The sequence below is a fragment of the Tamandua tetradactyla genome, chromosome 19 (assembly GCF_023851605.1).
Source record: "Tamandua tetradactyla isolate mTamTet1 chromosome 19, mTamTet1.pri, whole genome shotgun sequence".
NCBI classification, from domain to species: domain Eukaryota; kingdom Metazoa; phylum Chordata; class Mammalia; order Pilosa; family Myrmecophagidae; genus Tamandua; species Tamandua tetradactyla.
Window position 1 is genome coordinate 55790488 of NC_135345.1, and position 26227 is coordinate 55816714.

The window sequence follows — 26227 nt, forward strand, 5'->3', positions numbered from 1 at the left end:
TTCTGAATATACGAACAGAAATAGAAAACCTCTTTAAAAACCAAATCGATAAATTGAGGGAGGACATGAAGAAGGCATGGGATCAACAAAGAGAAGAAATGGAAAGTCTGCAAAAAGAAATCACAGCACTTATGGGATTGAAAAACACAGTAGAAGAGATGAAAAAAACAATGGAAACCTACAATGGTAGATTTAAAGAGACAGAGGATAGAATCAGTGAACTGGAGGATGGAACATCTGAAATCCAAAAAGAAACAGAAACTATAAGGAAAAGAATGGAAAAATTTGAGCACGGGCTCAGGGAATTGAACAATAATATGAAGTGTACAAATATACGTGTTGTGGGTGTCCCAGAAGGAGAAGAGAAGGGAAAAGGAGGAGAAAAACTAATGGAAGAAATTATCACTGAAAATTTCCCAACTCTTATGAAAGACCTAAAATTACAGATCCAAGAAGTGCAGCGCACCCCAAAGAGAATAGACCCAAATAGGCGTTCTCCAAGACACTTACTAGTTAGAATGCCAGAGGTCAAAGAGAAAGAGAGGATCTTGAAAGCAGCAAGAGAAAAGCAATCCATCACATACAAGGGAAACCCAATAAGACTATGTGTAGATTTCTCAACAGAAACCATGGAAGCTAGAAGACAGTGGGATGATATATTTAAATTACTAAAAGAGAAAAACTGCCAACCAAGACTCCTATGAGGGAGAAATTAAAACATTTTCAGACAAAAAGTCACTGAGAGAATTTGTGACCAAGAGACCAGCTCTGCAAGAAATACTAAAGGGAGCATTAGAGTCAGATACAAAAAGACAGAAGAGAGAGGTATGGAGAAGAGTGTAGAAAGAAGGAAAACCAGATTATACAAAAGGCAAAATGGTAGAGGCAAGTATTACCCAAACAGTAATAACACTAAATGTTAATGGACTGAATTCCCCAATCAAAAGACATAGAATGGCAGAATGGATTAAAAAACAGGATCCTTCTATATGCTGTCTACAGGAAACACATCTTAGACCCAAAGATAAACATAGGTTGAAAGTGAAAGGTTGGGAAAAGATATTTCATGCAAATAACAACCAGAAAAGAGCAGGAGTGGCTATACTAATATCCAACAAATTAGACTTCAAATGTAAAACAGTTAAAAGAGACAAAGAAGGATACTATCTACTAATAAAAGGAACAATTAAACAAGAAGACATAACAATCATAAATATTTATGCACCGAATCAAAATGCCCCAAAATACATGAGGAATACACTGCAATTACTGAAAAGGGAAACAGACACATCTACCATAATAGTTGGAGACTTCAATTCGCCACTCTCATCAATGGACAGAACATCTAGACAGAAGATCAATAAGGAAACAGAGAACTTGAATATTACAATAAATGAGCTAGACTTAACAGACATTTATAGGACATTACACCCCACAACAAAAGGATACATCTTTTTCTCAAGTGCTCATGGATCATTCTCAAAGATAAACCATATGCTGGGTCATGAAGCAAGTCTCAACAAATTTAAAAAGATTGAAATCATACACAACACTTTCTCGGATCATAAAGGAATAAAGTTGGAAATCAATAATAGGTAGAGTGCCAGAAAATCCACAAAAACGTGGAGGCTCAACAACACACTCTTTTTTTTTTTTTACAAAGAAAATATTTTTATTTGTATATCAAAGACTAAGAAAAGATGACATAAGGTGAACAGAGTATGTCAAGACAAATAAAATGTCTTATTTAGATTTCAAAGCAAGAGATGATCCTGATTGAATCTTAAGCACTTTATGTTCAGGTGAGTTTCAATTATGGTTTTCTTCCATTAATCTTCATTATCTCTCTTTTTTTTTCTTCTTCTTCTTTTTTTTTCTGGACTAGGAACTGCTGTGCTGGTACATGGCTCTTCCTCAGAAAGCGGTTCTTCTTATCCTTTTTTTTCTTCTTCTTCACGGAAGTCTCTTCTACCACTATTATTTCTTCTTCCTCCTCTTCTTCTACTTCCTCTTCAACTTTGATCTTAATCTTGGCTTTCTTTGCCTTCTTTTCAGTAGTTTCGTCTTTATCTACTTGTTCTATCTTGCATTTTTTAGAACAGGTTGGCAGTGTAGAGTCACCAGAAGGGTCATAAGTTTTCACTTCACTTTTATGTTCATACTTTTGTTTTTGCTAATGCTTTTCCTGTTCCACTTATTTTCCTTATCCCTCTATCTTCTAAGGTCCTCAACGTGGCCTCTAATTTGGCTCTGTTCTCAACTCCCATTGCAGAACTAGAGTCCTCACCAAAAGCATCATAATGGATAGCCAAAACAGTTTTGGCTGCCAGCATTCGAGAAATCTTTCCTTTGTGTGTGGGACATGTCTGCCCTACAAGTGATGCATGATAAATGAGACCATACTTAGGGGTATCCCGTCTAGACTTGAGGGCTCTGAAGAGTGCTTTTTCTGCTCCAAGAATCTGAACTGTAGAAGCTGCATGCTTGGCCAAATTCAAAAGAGAACCTGCATGAGCAATAAGCCGGGCTCCAACTGATCCTCCAACCATGACTGTAACATTGGGTGCAATGGCCATCATTCGATTTTGGAGATACTCATAGAGCTGGGTTCTATATTCTGAGATTTCAATCACCTGGGTACAGAGATGCAGAATATTGCAAATATCTTCTTCTGAAACTTCTGTTCCCATAGATATCTCTGCAGCTGCTTTCACTTCTGCTTCAATATCTTCTGGCAGTAACTCAGAAAGTTTGGCAGAGGCATAGTTCTTCCTATCACCAACTTTCTGCAAACACTTGCAGTATGACAAATTATCTGAAATTATTTTTCCTAGTTCAGGAAAATGCCAGCCATACCATTCTCTACACCGTATAATGTAGTTGTTTAGCTCTTTGTCCAAATCGTCTAACAAGGAAATTGCCTGAATAATCATTGTGTCCACTTTATCAGCACTAAATTTCAACCGATATCGAGAAAGACTATGGGCCAATCCAAGACACATAGCAGCCATTTCACGTGGTTCTACCCCAGGGATCAATCCATCCATCTGTGAACGGATTCCTCTCATAAGTTCATTAACAACAGGGCTATGGATGCAACTGAGATTCAGCTTTTCCTTTATGACTCCCCCTAGTTTAGCATCTGCTACAGCCAGGGGTTCATGGGCTTCTTTTACTATTTTCTTCAGAACTTTCTTTAGCTGCTTATTGATTTTGCCCTCCATCAGAGCTGTGAATGCTTAGTCCCATGTAGAAAACTTTTTACTGAATTGTGCTTCAGCATTATGCTGTGGTTTCCATGGGGAGATCACCTTAACACTTCTCACCTCTCATCAATGGAGGGTGGGGGAGAACAGCCCTGCTAATGCTTCTGCTGTATCTTGAAATTTCTCAAAATGTTTTAGCTTTACTATTTTATTTGCTTTTTCTGGCGTTTCAAATTCTTTCCACAGACTATCAACCTCTTGAAGTTTCTTCTCATTCAGAACCTTAAAGATGGCGTAGCCAACGGACGTTTCAAACAGCACCAACATGGTGAGGCCGGGTCAGGGTGCAGCGCGGCCAGCCACGAGCTCTGATACCAGCGGGAAATTCCCAAATGTGTAACCCACCAAAGGCCCGCAGGGCCGCAACTGGCACAGAATACCACACGCCACCACGCAGAAACTCAGAACACGATGCCTAAAAGACCCACACTCCTCAACAACACACTCTTAAACAACAAGTGGGTCAAGGAAGAAATTACAAGAGAAATTAGTAAATATCTCAAGGCGTATGAAAATGAAAACACAACATATCAAAACCTATGGGACGCAGCAAAGGCAGTGCTCAGAGGGAAATTTATTGCCCTAAATGCCTATATCAGAAAAGAAGAAAAGGCAAAAATTCAGGAATTAACTGTCCACTTGGAAGAACTGGAGAAAGAATAGCAAACTAATTCCAAAGCAAGCAAAAGGAAAGAAATAACAAAGATTAGAGCGGAAATAAATGAAATTGAGAACATGAAAACAATTGAGAAAATCAATAAGACCAGAAGTTGGTTCTATGAGAAAATCAATAAGATTGATGCGCCCATAGCAAGACTGACAAAAAGAAGAAGAGAGAGGATGCAAATAAATAAGATCAGAAATGGAAGAGGAGACATAACCGCTGACCTCACAGAAATAAAGGAGGTAATAACAGGATACTATGAACAACTTTACGCTAATAAATACAACAATTTAGATGAAATGGACAAGTTCCTAGAAAGGCATGAACAACCAACTTTGACTCAAGAAGAAATAGATGACCTCAATAAAACAATCACAAGTAAAGAAATTGAATCAGTCATTCAAAAGCTTCCTAAAAAGAAAAGTCCAGGACCAGACGGCTTCACATGTGAATTCTACCAAACATTCCAGAAAGAATTAGTACCAACTCTGCTCAAACTCTTCAAAAAAATCAAAGTGGAGGGAAAGCTACCTAATTCATTCTATGAAGCCAACATCACCCTCATACCAAAACCAGGAAAAGATATTACAAAAAAAGAAAACTACAGACCAATCTCTCTAATGAATATAGATGCAAAAATCCTCAACAAAATTCTAGCAAATCAAATCCAGCAACACATTAAAAGAATTATACATCATGACCAAGTAGGATTCATCCCAGGTATGCAAGTATGGTTCAACATAAGAAAATCAATTAATGTAATACACCATATCAACAAATCAAAGCAGAAAAATCACATGATCATCTCGATTGATGCAGAGAAGGCATTTGACAAGATTCAACATCCTTTCCTGTTGAAAACACTTCAAAGGATAGGAATACAAGTAACCTCCTTAAAATGATAGAGGGAATATATGAAAAAGCCACAGCTAATATCATCCTCAATGGGAAAAAATTTAAAACTTTCCCCCTAAGATCAGGAACAAGACAAGGATGTCCACTATCACCACTATTATTCAACATCGTGTTGGAGGTTCTAGCCAGAGTAATTAGACAAGAAAAAGAAATACAAGGCATCAAAATTGGAAAGGAAGAAGTAAAACCATCACTGTTTGCAGACGATATGATACTATATGTCGAAAACCCGGAAAAATCTACAACAAAACTACTAGAGCTAATAAATGAGTACAGCAAAGTAGCAGGTTACAAGATCAACATTCAAAAATCTGTAGCATTTCTATACACGAGCAATGAACAAGCTGAGGGGGAAATCAAGAAACGAATTCCATTTACAATTGTAACTAAAAGAATAAAGTACTTAGGAATAAATTTAACTAAAGAGACAAAAGACCTATACAAAGAAAACTACAAAAAACTGTTAAAAGAAATCACAGAAGACCTAAATAGATGGAAGGGCATACTGTGTTCATGGATTAGAAGACTAAATATAGTTAAGATATCAATCCTACCTAAACTGATTTACAGATTCAATGCAATACCAATCAAAATCCCAACAACTTATTTTTCAGAATAGAAAAACCAATAAGCAAATTTATCTGGAAGGGCAGGGTGCCCCGAATTGCTAAAAGTATCTTGAGGAAAAAAAACGAAGCTGGAGGTCTCAAGCTGCCGGACTTTAAGGCATATTAAGAAGCCACAGTGGTCAAAACAGTATGGTATTGGTATAAAGATAGATATATTGACCAATGGAATTGAATAGAGTGCTCAGATATAGACCCTCTCATCTATGGACATTTGATCTTTGATAAGGCAGTCAAGCCAACTCACCTGGGACAGAACAGTCTCTTCAATAAATGGTGCCTAGAGAACGGGATATCCATATGCAAAAGAATGAAAGAGGACCCGTTTCTCACACCCTACACAAAAGTTAACTCAAAATGGATCAAAGTTCTAAACATTATGTCTAAGACCATAAAACAGTTAGAGGAAAATGTAGGGAGATATCTTACGAAACTTACAATTGGAGGCGGTTTTATGGACCTTAAACCTAAAGCAAGAGCACTGAAGAAGGAAATAAATAAATGGGAGCGCCTCAAAATTAAACACTTTTGTGCATCAAAGAACTTCATCAAGAAAGTAGAAAGACAGCCTACACAATGGGAGACAATATTTGGAAATGACATATCAGATAAAGGTCTAGTATCCAGAATTTATAAAGAGATTGTTCAACTCAACAACAAAAAGACAGCCAATCCAATTACAAAATGGGAAAAAGACTTGAACAGACACCTCTCAGAAGAGGAAATAAAAATGGCCAAAAGGCACATGAAGAGATGCTCAATGTCCCTGGCCATTAGAGAAATGCAAATCAAAACCACAATGAGATATCATCTCACACCCACCAGGATGGCCATTATCAACAAAACAAAAAATGACAAGTGCTGGAGAGGATGCGGAGAAAGAGGCACACTTATTCACTGTTGGTGGGAATGTCAAATGGTGCAACCACTGTGGAAGGCAGTTTGGCGGTTCCTCAAAAAACTGAATATAGAATTGCCATATGACCCAGCAATACCATTGCTAGGTATCTACTCAAAGGACTTAAGGGCAAAGACACAGATGGACATTTGCACACCAATGTTTATAGCAGCATTATTTACAATTGCAAAGAGATGGAAACAGCCAAAATGTCCACCAACAGATGAGTGGCTAAACAAACTGTGGTATATACATACGATGGAATATTATGCAGCTTTAAGACAGGATAAACTTATGAAGCATGTAATAACATGGATGGACCTAGAGAACATTATGCTGAGTGAGACTAGCCAAAAACTAAAGGACAAATACTGTATGGTCCCACTGATGTGAACTGACATTAGAGAGTAAACTTGGAATATGTCATTGGTAACAGAGACCATCAGGAGTTAGAAACAGGGTAAGATAATGGGCAATTGGAGCTGAAGGGATACAGAATGTGCAACAGGACTAGATACAAAAACTCAAAAATGAACAGCATAATACTACCTAATTGTAATGTAATTATGTTAAAACACTGAATGAAGCTGCATCTGAGCTATAGTTTTTTGTTGTTGTTGTTTATTTTTTATTTATTTTTTTTTAGTTTTTGCATGGAGCTTTTTTATTAATTAAAGAAAAAAAGAAATTAACACAACATTTAGAAATCATTCCATTCTACATATGCAATCAGTAATTCTTAACATCATCACATAGTGTTTTTTTATATATATTTTTTGTATTTTTAATTTTAATTTTTTTTCTCTATATTATCATTTTATTTCTTTTTCTGTTGTCTTGCTATTTCTTTTTCTAATTCGATGCAAATGTACTAAGAAATGATGATCATACATCTATGTGATGATATTAAGAATTACTGACTGCATATCTAGAATGGAAAGATTTCTAAATGTTGTGTTAATTTTTTTTAATTAAAAAAAATAGATAGACACATACCTATTTAGTGTCAGAAGTCTAGAAATCTGATAGTCATAACACTCTTTTGTTCTCACATTTCATCATCTAATTGGCCACTACAAAGTCCTTTCAATTTCCCATGTAAGTATTTTCCAAATCTATTCCACCACATCCATCTTCCCTGCAACAGAGTCTAGAATCTTGTCACCACTGACTTGTATTACTGCCATAGCCTCTCCCCAAACAGTCTTCCTGTTCTTCAATTCATCTTCTATAGAGCAGTCACAGTTACCTTATTAATTCTCAAATATGATTACATAACATCCCTGCTTAAAAACCTTCAATGGTTTCTCATCCCATTAGCATAAATGTTAAACTCTTTGGTATGGAGAAACAAATTTCCTTTTTGGCCTCTGCCTACTTTTCTAATTTCATCTCCCACTGTCTCCAACTCCCTCTATACACACCCTAGACTCTAGTCATACTAAAACAAATGTGCTCCAACATGCTGTATGTCTTTGAATGACCTTTGTGTGGCACCGTATAGTTATTAAGAGCTTGAGCTTTGAGTTAAAGAGAAATGAAATCAACTCTCAGTTCTATACCATACTAACTGAAAGGATTTGGGCAAGTAACTTAACTTCCCTAAGCCTCAGTTTCCTCATATATAACAATGGAGAACATACCAGCATCTATTTCATAGTGTTATTTTGAGAATTAAATGAGATGATGTTCTCAAAGTATATAGCTTAGAGTAACTACCCAGTATATTTAGACATCGCTATTATTTCCTAAGGATAAAACAAGCAGAACAAGATTGGCTTCAGATCTCCTATGTGCTAATTCAGTACTCTGCCCTATTTAATGGTGTCTCCCTAAACTTAAAATCTTAAGCTTGCTTCTCCTTTCTAGCCACTTCCTAGTGGTTGAACTATTTTACTTTCCCAGTACCTTAGTAGGCCCCACCAGCAGGTGACTAGGAAATGAAGATAACTAACTTATTTACATTTTAAAATTAAGAGGTAAATTATATGCAGTAAAAAGCCACTTGTACAGGGTGGGCAATGGTGGCTCAGTGGCAGAGTTCTCGCCTGCCATGCCAGAAACCTGGGTTCATTCATGGTGCCTGCCCATTAAAAAAAAAAAGCCACTTATACAATTCAAAACAAAATTCCAAAAACAATCCTTTTAAAATTGCCTAGATTTTGGCTTTTCTCCTTTAATGAAGATTATAATTATACAAAAAAACTCCCTAAAATTTTGCACAAAAGCAATACAATATGACATATAAGTACTGGTTAACTGCAAAGGATATATATTTAAAATTCAGTTATGTGATTTAATGAGTGCTTTGATAACTTCCATTGTTTGCTCAGAAAATACAATGACCACCCATATTTAATAATTCATAACCATTACTACTTCATTGTTTGCAAGAAGTTTCAGTCAGTCATTCTTGAAACAAACAACAAAAATATACATAAACATAGTTCTCATGGTATGAACTGAAATCCGTGTTGGGAAATAAAAATGGAAATATACCTTGATAAACTGAGGTGTAGCTAACCGAACAGTAGCTACAAAACAAATTCTATCTTCATAAGGCCTGTGTGTTCGATGTATAGTCCCTTCAAAACCATTGTGTGCCGACGTGGATACTAAAACAATAAGGAAATATTTATCATTAGTTAATACACTTAGCTTTTACTGACATCCAAACATCTTTGTCTTTAAGAGCTTAAAAAAATAAGTTGAACTACATCATGAGAGAAGCATTTTTGACTCACCATTGTTTAAAGATTTGAAATTTCCTATAAATTTCACATGTTCATAGGTAGATGGTTCCTTTGGGTCTATTGTTCCTCGAAGCATATGACAACAAAATTCTAACTGATTTTTTGCTGTGAAATAACAGGAAAAAAATGGTCTATTTGCAATATAACACAATGAATATTATATGAACAATTACATAAACTGCATTGTTTACAAGCATTATTTCTCTCCAACAGAAGTCTTCAATGACATTTCATTTCATTCATAAAAGTGTAATATTTTCAGGAGATGTTCTCACTTTGTCCTTTAAGGGAGAACACCTTCATATTTCCCTATTTTTTTCTATTCTTCCTTCTCAAACTTCACTTTAATTTCAAAGAGGGATTGTGCTTCCTGTTCTAAAGCTCACACTTCCACTTTTACCTTCAACACATCTTTCATATCTCCGTTGCACCAGGGCCACATCCGCTGTTACTAATTCTTTTAGAGTCTATACTTTCTCTTCCTTTGGTCCTTCACTTTCCACTTTTACATATGCTCAGGTTTACCCACCTCAAATAAATAAAGTTTTTCATGCTACTTTACTTTTTTTAGTTTAGATCTTCTTCATTTTCATTGTAATCCAGTTTCCATATATTAATTTCCCTTAGCTTCATGTCCTATGGCTTTGTCCCCACCACTTTACAGAAATCATTCTTCAAAAGATTACCAACATTTGTACTGTCGACTTAAATGGTCTTTCCTCATTGTTTCTACCTCTTTTGAAGCTCCTCACTTCTTCATTTCAATAGTATGAAGCTTACCTTACCTCACTGACTATTCCTATAACTTCTGCTAATATTCATCTTCAAACTGTGGGGCATCACAAATGTTCTTTTGATCTTGATCTTTTGCTATGCTTTATAAACCTACTGACCTTGGTAAACTTATTTGGCAAATCTTGGTAAATCTTGGATTCTAACGTTTCATGTAAGAGACAAAGTCTCATATTAGTATTTGGTTTCAGGATATTTCCATTTGAGTGTGCAATCAGTAACTTAAACTCAAAAATTTGAAAGTGAATTTACCCTCTTTCTTCCTACACTAGTTTCTTTCTCTTTATCCTATTTGTGCTTATCTCCCACATTGGAAATCCTATCAATTTTTTCTCTTCACTTCCCATCACAAGTCTCTAATCTAACTTATAACCAGAACTTGGTTATGTATTTCAGCTCTCAAGTCATTTTTTCAACTGAACACCCATTATCCATGTAGATAAATGCAACACTCTATTTATTATGTTTACACACTCATGTCACTCAGATGCATTCTTGCTTCCAAACTCTTGACTTATAGCACTTTAATCATATTATTTCAGCATTCAAGGACTATTGACACCTGTTTTCTGTTCGTTGCATCAAGTTCCTACTCTTCTGTCATTAGCATATTAGATGGCTTCATCATTTAATTCAGTAGGTTCAAAATCTAACCTCCTCCTAAAACCTTTCCAAATGATGATTCCTATCCATTTAGATACTTATACCTAGTATCAAGTCCTACTGAGTTTATCTACTTAACACTCAGATACTGTCTTTCCACTTCATCCTTACTTCTAATCTAGGATTATGCAGTTTCCTTTTCACTTCCAGTATGGTTCTCTTTAAAATTTTACACCTGATTCATTTTTTTTTTATACCACAAAACCACATTGATCCCCTTCACTGGCTCCCCATTGTGTAAAAAATAAAAATCAACTCCTTAAGATGATATATTAATATTAAATAAAACAGTATTAAAATATTTTTTTAAATGATCTACTTGCAGAATCCTGACTTTTTCCAAGCAATTTCCTCCTGGTGTTTTAACTAATGTTTACTCCTTTGGCACAAAATATTTTTTTCTGGGAGAACTTTTATGTGTATCAGTTAACTATGGGTCAGCCAGTCATTTAATTAAGGCTTTTCTTATCAAAAAGTTTTGTTGCCATACTTGCCTCTGACCCTAGAAACAGTAGCCTAAGGTCTGCCTTTCTGCCTGAAGTCTTCAATAAGCCAATTCTGCTCTAATGAAGGTCTCTTAAGTGGAATTCTCCTCTGTTGACCTATTATCTCCCAAAGTTCCACCTTTTTATTCTTCTCTCCTTGCTCAGATAGCAAAATCATTCGATTTTATGACTTCAAATACTATTTCTAAGGATATAACTGGCTTCTAACATCTATTATAACCACCTCAAATCTTATTTCTAAGCACCAGACTAGAGTAGCTTACTGGTCAACTTCAGAAGAACTTTTTTAAAACAATTAAAAACAGGCTTCAAATGGATTCTCCTTGTCTCTAGTCTTTCTCACCTCCCTTTGACAGACTATCCCTTCTTATCAAAGATAAATGTGTGTGTATGTGTGTGTGTGTGTTATGTGTTTGTGTGTACATCTCAATTCTTAGTTAGTGTGCTACAGAATTTGAGGGTTCCTGAAAACAAACAAACCGACAAACAAAAGAACCTTTAAAATGATTAATGATTAAATCTAAATAAAAAAATCATGACAAGTGATTAAAGAAGATATCGAATAGATCATGGCCAAATATAGAGTTGTGACCATTTCAAATTTTACCAAACCACAGGGAGAACACCCAGGTAACTTAGTGAAGAAAAGGAAGCATTCTGAAGAAAATGAAGTGTTCTGTTCAAATTAATTTCCCAAGGATTCTAGTAGAACTGTCTGATTACACCTATGATATTCTAATGACAGAGACTATTTTTTCACTATTCTTGATATTTCTATGACATAGCATAAGTGGTCCACACATTAGATGTATCTAAAAAATAAGTGTTTAATTAATAATGTTTCCTTTACTTAATAAATTTAAAAGACATACAGAAGTGAATGTTTCCCCACAGTTTGAGTGCCCAATCAGTTAATGAAGAGGAAAGGGAGAATGTTTAATTTTCTCTCTTTAATAATATAAGATTATACTATATTGCCAGGTTCCATTTTTTGTGTGTAAAATGCAGTTTGATGGCATAACCATGATCCATATTTGTTATAACAAATAAAATGGGATTCCAGTATATTATGGAATAGAACTCAGACTTTAAATATGGCCGTATTTCCCTCTTACATTCTTTTTTTAATATTTAAAAAGGACCTAATAGGTTACATGGAATAGTGCTTTATATTAATTTAGTTGAACATGTACGTACTTGTTATAAAGTTGTAAAAGGAAAGAATAAATGTTGCCTATTAAACATAAATTTGAACACTTTGCTCAACAGTTATTACTTACATTTTAAATATTCGGGGGTTAATGAATCACTTTCCAGCAGATGAGTAGACAGTATTTTATAAACCTCTGAATGCTCCCCCTCTGGGATAAAATTAAATATACTTTGATCCACAAGATCAGACTGAAAATAAATTTAAAATGTAGAATAATTTTAATGCTTTAAGATACATTTCTTAAAGTATAAAATCACTATTAAAACATCAGAAGCACATATGACTAATTTTCCATTTATTCAAAACCAACAAATATCAATTTTAAGACTACATCTCAAAAACAAGATGGAGAAGTTAAAAGAAGGTTCACATTACCTTACTGTCTGTGATATTCACGCCATCAGATTCATTATCAATATGACCTTAAGGACTGCTAAATTATTTGCAAAGCTAACTTTCATTAAATTACAACATCTAAAAACATAACAGAACTTCAGAGACAGACTGAATATATGATAAGACAGACTGAATATATGATAAGACATTCTTATCATATATTCAAACCTCTGGTAAACTATGATGGTATGTACTATTATAAAGGATAAGCTACCAGTTAAATGATGAGGAAATTTGCCATTGGTGTCATTTCAATTATCCATGTATCTTTTCCTTTTTGTTTCATCTTTTCCAGGCAGCTACCCTGTACCATATTGTCAAAAAAACCTTGCATTTAGCTAACAACAACAACAAAGATCAAGCAATATATTAAGCATTATAATTCTTACTAAAATGCGGCTTTAATCATGATTTACTAACTAATAGTAATTCGGCCATCATCCAGTTGCCTACAACGTGCCAGGAACCGTGGAATGAAAGAGAAACCAGATAGTTTCTATCTTTAAATAGCACTGATAACAAAATTTCAGTGACTTGACATTTCCTACAGAATCTAGTCCATTCTACTTGGTCTCTCCATTTTCGGGCGCTCTGTGGGATCCTGGGGATTCTGTATCTATCTCAAGGACTGTGGAGGTGGCACAAGAGGAAGGAAACATGGAAAGGACGTGTGGAGGGCCCTTTCTTCCCCCTGCATTAACCAAAGCAGTTCTACTTTTGTTTATCTTTTAAATACCTCCAAAGATTTTGTTTGGAGAGCTCCACTGCTAAAACTAACAAAAGAGACCCATTACTGAGCTACTGGGGATGGTGGAGGGTGGGAAAAGGGTATTTTATGACTTTCCATCCAGACCATTCATTCATATTCTTTGTTCCATCTTTTGAAGTTCTTAAAACCTACATGAAGTGGTAGATTACCCTCTCTCCACTTATCTGCATCCTTCATCTTTCAAAGACTAGTTCATATTATGTCCTCCAAAATGAATTCCCTTAACAAAATTCACAGTAAATGGAAAAGAAAAACAAAACAAAAAATTCCTTTAGTTTCATTACGCATGTCACTGATTTACCATTCATCACAAAAAGCATTTGTTAGTAACATATATATTTTCATAAAAATGTATATGCATGCATATATATATATATATATATATATATATTTTTTTTTTTTTTTTTTTTAGAGAGAGGGAGGAAAGGAAGGAAAGACAGAGAAGGAAGGAAGGATGGAAGAAAGGGAAACATTTTTAAACATTTTCTTGTTTTATTATATTTTGTTTGTTTGTTTGTTTTTTACATGGGCTGGGGCCGGGAATCGAACCGGGGTCCTCCGGCACGGCAGGCAAGCACTCTTGCCCGCTGAGCCACCGCGGCCCGCCCATATATATTTTATTAAATAAATAAATAAATAAATAAATAATTTTTCTAGATGCATGGTCCAGGATTTGAGCCCAGGTATCCTGCATGGAAGGCAACCATTCTACCACTGAACCACCCACGCACCCTGTGGTAATATATATATATATATATATATATATATATTTAAATTTTTTATTAATTAAAAAAAATTACAAGAAAGAAACACAAACATTCCCAACACATACACTCAGCAATTCACAATATCATCACATAGTTGCATATTCATCATCATGATCATTTCCAAGAACATTTGCATCAATTCAGAAAAAGAAATAAAAAGACAACAGAAAAATAAAATAAAAACAGAAAAAAAAATTTTAAATACCATACCCCTTACCCCTTCCTTTCATTGATCACTAGCATTTCAAACTAAATTTATTTTAACATTTGTTCCCCCTATTATTTATTTTTATTCCATATGTTCTACTCGTCTGTCAACAAGGTAGATAAAAGGAGCATCAGACACAAGGTTTTCACAATCACACAGTCACATTGTGAAAGCTATATCATTATACAATCACCATCAAGAAACATGGCTACTGGAACACAGCTCTACATTTTCAGGCAGTTCCCTCCAGCCTCTCCATTTCCTCTTGGATAACAAGGTGATATCTACTTAATGCGTAAGAATAACCTCCAGGATAACTTCTCAACTCTGTTTGGAATCTCTCAGCCATTGATACTCTTTTCACTCTTCCCCCTTTTGGTGGGGAAGGTTTTCTCAATCCCTTGATGCTGGGTCTCAGCTTATTCTAGGGTTTTTCTCAATCCCTTGATGCTGAGTCTCAGCTCATTCTAGGAATTCTGTCCCATGTTGCCAGGTAGGTCCACATCCCTGGGAGTCATGTTCCACGTAGACAGGGGGAGGGTGGTGAGTTTGTTTGTTGTTTTGGCTGGAGAGAGAGGCCACATCTGAACAACAAAAGAGGCTCTCCTGGGGATGACTCTTAGGCCTAATTTTAAGTAGGCTTGACCTATCCTTTGTGGGGTTAAGTTTCATATGAACAAACCCCAAGACTGGGGGCTCAGCCTATAGCTTTGGTTGTCCACACTGCTTGTGAGAATAAAAAGAATTCAACTTGGGGAGGTTGAATTTTCCCCCGTTCTCACCATTCCCTGAACAGGACTTTGCAAATACTTTTCTACTCACTGATCAATCACTCTGGGGTTCATTGGGGCATCTCTCTGAAGAGATGGATATTTTTAAAGTAATTTATAAATAACTTTAGAATACCTATACCACAAGCCCCATCTTAAGAGATAAGCACAGGACAATTAAACGAAAACCTCGAATTCATAAAAACTGCCAATTGCTGCAGAGCACCTAGCATACTGTCTGGCACAGAACAGATAATACATACATGCTGAATAAAAAGCAAACACACAATTCAGGTATTCAGCATCCTAATAAAAATTACACAATACACTTCCTTTCTAATTCTCTTTTAGGCCATACTGAAAACAAATTGAACATGGCCATTATGAAATTATCAATTCATGGCATGTAGCATAACATTTTTGTCTACAGTATTTTTATTATGTCTTTATAAGTCATTCTTTTGAGACAATTATTTATGAGTGCTGCTAGTTGCAAAAAGTATGCTATTCACAGATATTCTCAGTAATCTAAAACATTTTCACCTGGCTGATTAAAAAGAAAACACTGGAAACTTAGCATTAGAATAAAGAAGGTAGGAAGAACAGAGGATAGATAAAGTAGTACCAAATGTACTACAGATTAAAAGGTCAGCCTGAGTTAAAACACACCATGCTAAAACAGAGACAGACTTAGAGCTTTCATCCCCAATTTTTAACCACTGCTCATCACTGCTCTGGAGGTACATTTCCCAGTACTTTACAAAGTTCAAAACAGGCATTATTAAGAAAGAGATCATAGGATTTTTAAACTTACTGGTAAATGTTCAAGTAATGAAGTTACACTTTCAGACACATATATTATACTTCCATCTGTCATGATTGCTAAAAAAAACCCATCAAGAGCCTGAAATAAAACATAATGGTCAGTTAATGAAAAGAAAAAAATATTTCACATTAGAAATAAAAAGCTGACTAAGATAAATAACAAGGAAGTTAATGTAACTTATTTGTAAATATTCAGAATGCTGTCAAAATGCTAGCCTTTGACTAGCCTTTCTCCTTTACTGTATATACGCACACAAAAACATACATATACTGGAAGATGCTAACAGTAAATAGCATCCATAATATGTCTTAGGCACACAAAAGAACACATTATTACCTTTATGAATATGTTAACAGAGAATATGATTGAAGTATAGGGACACATATGGGAGATAAACTTGCAGGGACTAGTAGGAACCCAAGGCTGAAAACCTAGGCTGAGGTAAGATCATGAAAAGGTCTGAATACTTGCTAAGACATAGGGACTCTATTATGTACACAATGGAAAGCCAACAGAAGGTTGTGAAGTGGGGTTTGTGCTCCAACAGGAGTAGTCTGGAAGCATTATGCAAAATGAATTAAGAGGGAAAAGAAAACAGAGTTAGGAAAATCTTAACGAATTTTGGAATAGTTGGAGAAGATAAGGAGGATATGAATAAAATCAGTAGCAGCAGAAATATAGGAAGAAAGGACTTAGGTAAGCATTGAGAATTGTGAAGTTAATTCAAAAAAAGAAGTAGGAACAAGGGAAAAATACTTAACAATAAGAAATGAATCTTGATGACTTTCAAGAGTCATCTCAGAAGAGAGGAGAGTCAGACTGCAGTGAGTTTAGAAATGAGGGGGTGATTAGAAGGCATGAAGTCCTCTTTCATGAACTTTAGAAGGGAGGAAAGGGGGAAAGGACAGTAGTTTTAAGAAGACCAAGTATCAAGGGAGGCTCTTTGTTTTTATTTTAAATGAGAGTAGCTGAGGTATAATTGTAAGCCAAGGGAAAGGAAGATCAGTGAAGAAGCTGAAAATATAGAGTAGAAAAGATACTCTTAACAGGGATTTCTCTTTTCCTATTATAACAATTATCAAACTAAATTTTAATTCCTTGTTCAATTATGGAAGAGAACAACCTCTATGAGGGATGTTTATCTTATTCATCATTGCAACTGCAGTGCCTAGCACATGCGTGTGGCAAGTGATAGATAAAAAGTACTTGTATATAATTTACAGACCCAGAATTTAGAGCAACCTCCCTCTAATTCTAAGTAATACGTGGATTATATGGAAAACTCTCACCCATCTACTGGAGATGAGATTTGTATATAAGAAAGAAGTTATATATAACATCAGAAAGGATGGCTACCTTCAAGGATGACTCAGACAAACCCATTCTTGGCTTGTGTTGGAGAGGAAGTAAAGATCTTTTAAGTTAAATAAACTCATGAAATTATAAAAATAAGAAAACCGAAAACCCCAAAACTCCTTAGTACAATAATGTCAGTGTTACTATTTCACAAGGAATAGGGTCAAAATGATGTTAAGAAAAATATGTTTTCCTCATATAAAGCTTTCTTAGAAAGCAAATTAGTATTTACTACATAATCTGTATTTTCTCTTAAGATAATTTTCAAGGAAAAGGAATGCAGGGCTCTTCTGTGAAGAGAATGAACTGAAATCAGAATTCTTATGACCTTATCCCACTCCCAGGACCAGTGTCTGCCCTTTCTTTCAAAGGAGGCTAAAACTAAGCAGAGAAGAGCCTATATCACATCTTGTCAAAGGCCTGAACAACACAAGAAAGAATTCAGGGCCCATAATTTCTTTTGGGTGGAGGGTTGGTAGGTCGCTACAGGAAATTGAAGAGGCCTTGAGGTGGCCTTCAGAACGAAGACTGGAGAGCTCTGGAAGGGAGAGCATGAAAGAGGACAACCTCATCTCAATACTAAAGAGAGTAAGCATTTTTCTTCTCCTCATGGTATGACAGAAAAAGACAGTACCTTCATGCAGATCTATAGCCAAGATGATGAAGACAGGGCACTAGTCTTACTATTGGAGATTACTGGAGGGAGCTTCCAGAAGTCAAGGGGAAAGAATTATATTCTAGCAGATGACTTCACAAAAATGGTTTTGCACAGAGATCTGGTCAAACTAAATTGCCCTGATTTCTTTGCCTACTTCCAATCCCGCAAAGATGGTAAGGTATATTCCTCAAGCAACAGAGACGAAAGGAAGAGGGACAGGATAGCAATGGGAGGACTAGAGAGAGACAGCCAATATATAAATTGAAGATGAATTTTAAGATCTTGGCCTCAGTTCTTCCATTAATTAGCTATCTGAAAATCTCTGGGTCACACCCATAATATGAAGAGGTTAAGCTGAATGATCTAATGTCTTCGACTAGCAGCTCTAACATTCCAAGATACAGCCAATATCTAAAATTCTGTTGTAATGGCATTTGGACTCCTCATATATAATCTGATCAACATGACCAGTCAAGGGTAACAGCTAAATCATATTCCAGACAAATGATTTTCACCCAAACAAAATCTGTTCTACTTAAATTATGAATCCGATTTTTCAGATATTCAATCAGTAGGTCTGGAAAGACAATCATTAGACAGACCCGAGTTCACATCAAATCAGATCTGAGTTAGCATTTGGACCAACAGGGCAATAAATACACATCTTCATTCTTTCATATTAACTTTAAGTGTATATTTACTTAGCAGTTGTAAATACACACTAAAAACCAAAAACAAGTGGGCCATGGTGGCTCAGCAGGCAAGAATGCTCACCTGCCATGCCAGAGGACCTGGGTTTGAGTCCTGGTGCATGCCCATGTATAAAAAAAAAAAGCCAAAAACAAGCTTGACATATTAGAAATGAATAAATGCAACATCTTTCAGGAATAGGATCCTAAAAGCTGTAAGTATTATCATGAGAAAATTTATATTTTCAAAAATTTTAATGGTTTAAAAGGTCTTCTCTGCTGTATGTTATAAATAAATCTTTCATTTATTTTTAATCTGATATGTGTGTATGCATGCACCACACATGTGTTATTAGTCCATTGTGAACAGCTGGTTACTAAAGCTAAAAGTTCCATGCCATGGCTGGCTGTCACTGAAAAGAAAAGATTCATGAGAGGCAGTGTGCACAGCAGCTAAAGGTATGGGCTTAGAGGCCGTCTGTATGCAACAACTCCCAGTTGAAACATTTATTAACTTTGCTACTTCGGGCAAGTTTCATGATTTGTTTTTGTTTCTCAATTTCTCAATCTGTAAAATAGGGATAATAACAGTGCCTACTTCTTAAGATTGTTTAGGGACTCAGTGTCTTTATTAACTCTTGTTAATAGGGACTTGTCTTTATTAACTCTTTAATTAAAAAATTAAATCTGGACATACCTCTAACATTAATTGTGTACAGGTTTAAATTTTTATAATATATTCATACTTCAATCAAATTTTCACATGTTAACATTTCTGCTTAATACACAAAAACTTCATTAATCCATCAATTAACTGCTCTATCTAAAATATAAAAAGAAAAACTCACTGGTTTGCAAAATATTCTGTCTTGCTTCAGACATCAGTCAATATACAGAGCCTTGAGACATGGCCTTTAGATACATATACATGACAGATGAATATTTAAGGTCTAAAATAACAGATCTAAACAAACAGTTTAAGACACTACTAAATTATTTAACAATCTCTACATCCATACTTCAGTTGTTTTCCTGTACTCTTTCCATGTCTACTTTCTGTTATGTGCCTATTTTTCTTGTTTTTACCCATAACTTCCTCAGTATACTACATCTGGTTCCTATTTAATACAGGTTTTCATGGAGATTTGATAATAAACTCTGTGTATTTTGTCTGCATAGGTGTTATCTATTTATCTACATAGGAAAGTAGAAAAATAAAATTAATAGTCATGTATGAGTGGCTCTAATTTTGGGGGGATTTTATAATTGGTTGTATGATCTATTAAATTCTGTAATTCAAACAAAAATGCTTTGAATTGTTTTCAAAAAGAATTCTGTTAAAGAAAAACATTTGCTCATTTCCTTAAAAATGTTCTACTTAAATTAAGAAGAGCTGCTTTTCAATGTATATTTCTCTTTTTTATATTTAAAAAAAACTTCATTTATTATTAATTTGTGTTGTTTTTTAAGGTCAATTTTAATTCACTGTTAAAAATATCTACAGTCCAGTTGTATACATTTTTTAATACTATCTAATGTAATGAATAATACATATTTTTTTGGAATGTTGGTGCAGTCTTAGGCTGAAAATTTCACAGCTGCAGGTTTTTGACTTTTATTAAGCCTCTAAGAAACTCGATTAATACAGAAAATGTGAAAATTTGGCATTGCTTTACCATACAGGTTTATATGCTTATAAAACTTACACTGTTTAATTTAAAAGATGTAGTTTATTAGATTTCTATTGAAATAAGACTTTTCAATATTAAATATTAAAATTATACTGCAAGTAGTCACCCCTATGATTTTTCTTGAGTAAGATAAGTTCTTTATTGATTCTTTAATTCTTTATTAACTTTTTAATTCTTTAATTAAAAAATTAAATCTGGACATACCTCTAACATTAATTGTGTAAACTCTTCATTACTAAGGAATGTAGGTTTCCAGTCCTGTCGAATCTCACTAGCATCTGACTGGGCAGTAATTTCTGAAAACAAATTATTTGAAACATTAGTGGCAAATTCCAACAATTAGGGGGAATATTAAAGTCCTAAAAGTCACTATTTCTCTTCCCACTCTAATCAAAGAGAGAACCATAGGAAATAACATTTACTGATCTAGGTATCAGGAAGTCCAGGTTTTGGTATAATATTTGAAATAATGGTTTCTTGAATTTGATTTCTTGGTCTCTTTGGCATCTAATAATTTTTCTCTGGGGAGCTTGATAGCCTCTATTGATGTGATAGGGCTGAGATTTCTTCCTGTCTGACACAATGAATAAACAATAAAAGTTACCTATTCCTATCATTAACTTAGAACAAGTAGGTAAGATCAGGTTTTCTCTAAGCATTGAGAAATTCTTTTTTTTTCCTTTCCTTAATATTCAGCTGATACTATCTAGAAGACAGAGATGTGAAAGTAAGCCTGAAAGAAAGGGTATACAGTCAGCCAACTTTTAACAAGGAAGACCTAGGTTTGCCTATTTTCTAAGCAAAAAGATTCCTCTATCTATTAATTAATTAGACTAAATTAAGATTTTGGGTAGAAATTTTAGTGATTTTGCTTAGCATTCTCTTTTTCCTTTTTTCTTTTTGCATGGGTAGGCACTGGGAATTGAACCCAGGTCTCCAGCATGACTGGCAAGAACTCTGCCTGCTGAGCCACCATGAACCGCCCAACATTCTCTTTGTATATGTTTTTAGTGGTAGAGCGATGGTCAAGAATTTGCAGATCCCTGGTTTGGAACATACACTTTATTGCAATTAATACTATTTCATTTTGCTACATACTTCTAATGGATTTAATTAGGAGAAAGCTATTCAAAATTGATGAAATTTGAACTAAGGAAACAAATATTTTCCAATTCTTAAATGCAGACATATTACTACGAAGTAGAAAAAATTAGAAAGCACTATATCATAGTTTATACTCTACAAAGTATACTCTAGTTTGAAGTGAAAATTATGGGCTGAGTTCCTTTGGTCTTTTTATTACCAGATACATAAATATAGCATATTAAATTACCACCCAAAATTGGGCATATTAAAAATATCTAGACTAAAATATACAGAGTAACTAAGAAAAATAGCATCAATTCTTTGGAATGCTATCATGGTTTTCAGATTCACATTATTTATACATGCTTAGAAAAGAGGATTTAAACCTACAAATAAATTCCATCAAGTTTAGTCAAACATAGGCCTATTTCAGAATAACTTTATAGGAATTGCCTTTAAAGTAAATTTTATTTTTGTGAAATAAAATTAGATACCAACACCACCACCCCCAAATAAAAGAAAAGAAAAAACAAACAAAAATTAGATACTTAACTTTGAGGAAAAAAACATAAAACATTGCCTACTTAATGCTAAAATTAAACCCTCTACACTCAGAGGGAAATGAATGCATTTCATTTCACTTCATTCATTCAACAATCATTTATTGAACTCCCACAATGTATAAGAGACTGATTTCAAGAAGAGTACAACCTAAAAGGGGGAACTGAAGTTAGTGAGAATGTTACTGCATTTGTAAAGGTGAAATGTAGTAATAGTGGTGGCAGTAAAATGATGAGAAGCAAGGTATGTAAAATGGTACAGTGACTGTGGAAAGCAGAATGGTGGTTCCTCAAAAAATTAAATATAGAATTAACATATGACCCAGCAATTCGACTCCTAGGTATATATACAAAGATACTGAAAGCAGGGACACGAACAAATATTTATACACTGATGTTCATAGCACATTATTCACAATGACCAAAAGGTGGAAACAATGCAAAGGTCCACCAACAGATGAACAGTTAAACAAAATGTGGTACACGCACAAAATGGAACATTATTCAGTAGTAAGAAGGAATGAACTGCTAAAACACACTGCAACATGGATGAACCTTGAATTTTACGCTGAGTGATACAAGCAAGGAACATAAATACTTTATGGTTTTATTTGTATGAAATATCTAGAAATAGTAAATTCATAATCAGAAAGTAGATGAAAGGCTGTTGAGGGGGACAGAGGAATTGTCTGGTAGGTATAGAGTATTTGTAAATTTTGCAAATGTTTTAAATAAAATTAATTTTTAAAAATAAAGAAAAGCAATTTTGACACATCTACAGAAGAATTAACAGAAGTTAACAACTGTTTAGATATGCAAAGGAAGGTGTAAAACGTCCAAAATTCTTTTCAAGTTTGAGGCCTGGAAAACAGAAAGGATAGTGGTATAAAAATGGGAAAAGCAAAGTTGGGAGAAAGAGGTAGCTTGTCAAAATAGAAAAGACTATTAAATACATTGAATTTGACGACATCTAAAAGAAAGATCCAGAGGACCAAGACAGATATGTTGCATCACAAGGACCTAGAATATAATAGGCACTAAAAAAATGTTTGTTAAATAAAAGAAGAAATACACTAGGGAATCTTTTAAAAGGCAACAGATTTCCCTCTCTTAAAAAAGTTGAGGAAGCTTCCACTCTCAAACATCAAGGTGAGAGTCTAACTCATTACACTTTAAGGGAGTGAATGTTATTTTTTAAAAAAAGCACCCATTTTACAAAGTGAAAATTTACCTTTATGTTTTCGTAAAAAATCAATGCTCTTCTGTAGAACAGTGGATTTGTCCATTTTTCTAGCATTACCAGGAAGCATGGATCCCAGTTCTTTAATGAGAACATTAAATTGATCTCTGCGTTTCTTTTCAGATTTGTTTCTAGATACTCTGATGAAATGAGAAGTTAAATATGGATTTTAAAACAACTGCTTAATCTCCTTAATTACACAAATTAATGCAATGCTCAATTTGGACACAACTACACAGCATGTCTTTTGTCAACATAGATGCTAATAAATATTTATTTTCTAGTTTACCAAAAATATACACTTAATTTGAGTAATAATCTTCATCTCAGCTTATCACTAAAGAAGCTTTTACATAATAAGCATCTGGACACACATGTTTTCATGAGAGTGAGAGCAAGCCAAATTGCATTCCAATCTCAGGTTTCATTTCATCTAATATTATCCAAGAATTGTATTTTTCTTACAAAGTTATTGTGAATATTACCTGAAATACTTTTTGTGCAAATACATATAATGTATAAATACAAATTAAAAACTTAGAAGGAGAAAATTATCCACCCAATATAACTTTTATATAATAAGTGAAAATCTGACCACAAAACTGTCTCTCCTGCCAGGCTTATACATCTTTTCTTCTTCTTTATTCAATTCACTATACTCCCATATCCCAGCTCCAACACAAACTGCAACCTATTGATTGCATATTTGTGTCTTCATTGATTGAGCTGCGGACTCCTTGAGAATAAAGCTCAAATTTTTCACTAAGCATTGAAGTGCAACATCTAACAAATAGTAGGCAGTCAAAATATATATGCTAAATGAATAATTATTGTTATTCTATGCAAGCAGTCTTTGTAAATCACAGGTAGACATATAGGTCTATTTCAATTTATAAAGAGGAGTCTTTTGGAAAAGTTATATACAAATATCTCAAATTGTAATCAATTGAATGATATTTGCTAGTGGGTTATTGAAAGTAAGGTAATTTTAAAAATTTATTTATTTATTTATTTTTTTTTTGGGGGGGTGCATGGTCTGGGAAACGAACCCGGGTCTCCCACATGAAATGAAAGTAAGGTAATTTTTAGCTATGCTTTTAACTGATCTCAATATACTCCTGATTTGTAATTCTTTGGCTTTAAGCTTTTCAACAATCCTCCAACTCTTCCTTCTCTCCTTATATAATATATAACGCAGTAATCAATAAACATTCAATTGTACTGGAAGCTTTTAAGAATTAAATAAATGCAATTCTTTATGAATCAATTAATCATTTTGTAATACTTCTAATTAATCTGCGTTATGAAGTCAGACTTTCTAACTCAGTTTCTGTGCAAGCAAAGTAAAACAGTTTTCCAAAAGTTCAGATAATTTTATTTAATTTACAAACTGCACATTGATATTCTAAGCTTTTTCCACCTTGCTAATATATGTAAATTCTTAAGGCAGATAGCTTTGGGAAACTTTAAATTTATTGTTTATTTATTATTACATCTATTTTTTATTCATTTATTTATTATTTTACATCTCAAGCAGAACTACCTTTTTGCTTTGTCCTTGTCATCTTCTTCCACCAAACCATCAAAAATACTACCATCATCTCTAAAAGAGAAAAGAAAGTGAACTGAGAAAGTAAGAGCAGACTCACTAACCAAAAGCAATTCTAAAATGGTATCAATTAATTCAGCTATAATTGAGGATTTTTGTAAAGTTAATGGACTGCACAAATTCTAAGTCAGTAACTACTACCCTATTTTCTAATAAATTAGAAAACATATAACTATGTTTTCGTTATATGTTTAGTTTATTATCTATGTCAGTTTAAAAGTATTCACTTTTTCTATTACATACACAATATAAGCAAGAATTTAATTTGACCAGAGATTAACTATCGTTTCAAACTTTTAGATATCAGTGATAATCTATAGAAAGTCAGCGTACTGTCATTATATAAAATTATTCACTTGAAATTGCTTTTATAATACTTTAAAATGTTTTGAGATATACACTTCATAAAACCAAAAAATTACATGTGAACATCACAATAGTTCGCATATTACTTGTAATTACACATTTTCAATCATTTACCAATTACTTTGATAAATGTTCATTAGCACCCATGTGCCAGGCTCTGTTCTACACATGATTATAGAGCAGTGAACAAGACATATAGGTCCCTGCTCTCCTGCAGCTTATCTTCTAGTGGAAAGAAAGAAACAAACAAACAGGAAAATGTTTGATGTCTTATCTTTAAAAAGGAGTGGTGTTTTGGTTACCAGGTAGTTACCTTAGACTTAGTGGTCAGGGAAGGCCTTGTTGAGGTGGGAATTTTGAGCTGAGATCTAAGTGAAAAGAAAAGCTGGACATGGGAAATCTAGGGAAAGAGCACTCCAACAAATGAAATCAAGAGCACTGGTAGCTAACCCCCTAACTTAAAGAACAACATTAAACAGTTCCAGGCAATCCATAAAGTTTTATATGAATTAATTTTAGCCATACATTTCTGTGGCCTATAAAGTGCTCACTGGACTCATTATTAAAATCAACTGCAAATCCTGTATCATGGGGGTTTATAACTTTCATGACATTAGAAGAGATTAGGAACTCATATTGGCAATCACTGCTTTGTCTCAATCCGAACACTAAGATGCTATCCTTAGATATCACCTTCTTTATCAGGAATTGGCATCATGCAGAACCATAATGCCAAACCTACATTTAATTCCCCAAGGGCAGTGACAAAACAGCTTTCTCAGGAGAAGACTACTCATAAATTCCCCCCACAACTACGGCATAACCCAAAGCTATTGGCAATGCTGCAGGAAGGCCTCTCTGAGGAAAGCCCTGGTAGAGTATTTCTCTTCACTGTTTAGTTCACAGTAAAAGGAGGAAGTTGCCCTTAGATGTAAAAATG

The 26227-nt window shown here is 34.3% G+C and overlaps 1 protein-coding gene and 1 pseudogene across 13 annotated transcripts in view; both read right to left on the reverse strand.

The window, feature by feature from the left end:
- Positions 1 to 26227, reverse strand: part of CLOCK (clock circadian regulator) — a 203183-nt gene that overhangs the window by 33337 nt on the left and 143619 nt on the right. For all 13 annotated transcript variants that reach the window (XM_077136912.1, XM_077136908.1, XM_077136905.1 and 10 more), the window contains 7 exons: positions 24856 to 24915; positions 23304 to 23452; positions 20631 to 20722; positions 16021 to 16110; positions 12364 to 12484; positions 9114 to 9227; positions 8869 to 8984 (listed from right to left, as the gene is read on the reverse strand). In XM_077136912.1, the coding sequence (XP_076993027.1) occupies positions 8869 to 8984; positions 9114 to 9227; positions 12364 to 12484; positions 16021 to 16110; positions 20631 to 20722; positions 23304 to 23452; positions 24856 to 24915 (742 nt within the window). The remainder of the gene's footprint in view (positions 1 to 8868; positions 8985 to 9113; positions 9228 to 12363; positions 12485 to 16020; positions 16111 to 20630; positions 20723 to 23303; positions 23453 to 24855; positions 24916 to 26227) is intronic.
- On the reverse strand, positions 1057 to 3899 carry LOC143663629 (nucleolar protein 58-like; annotated as a pseudogene).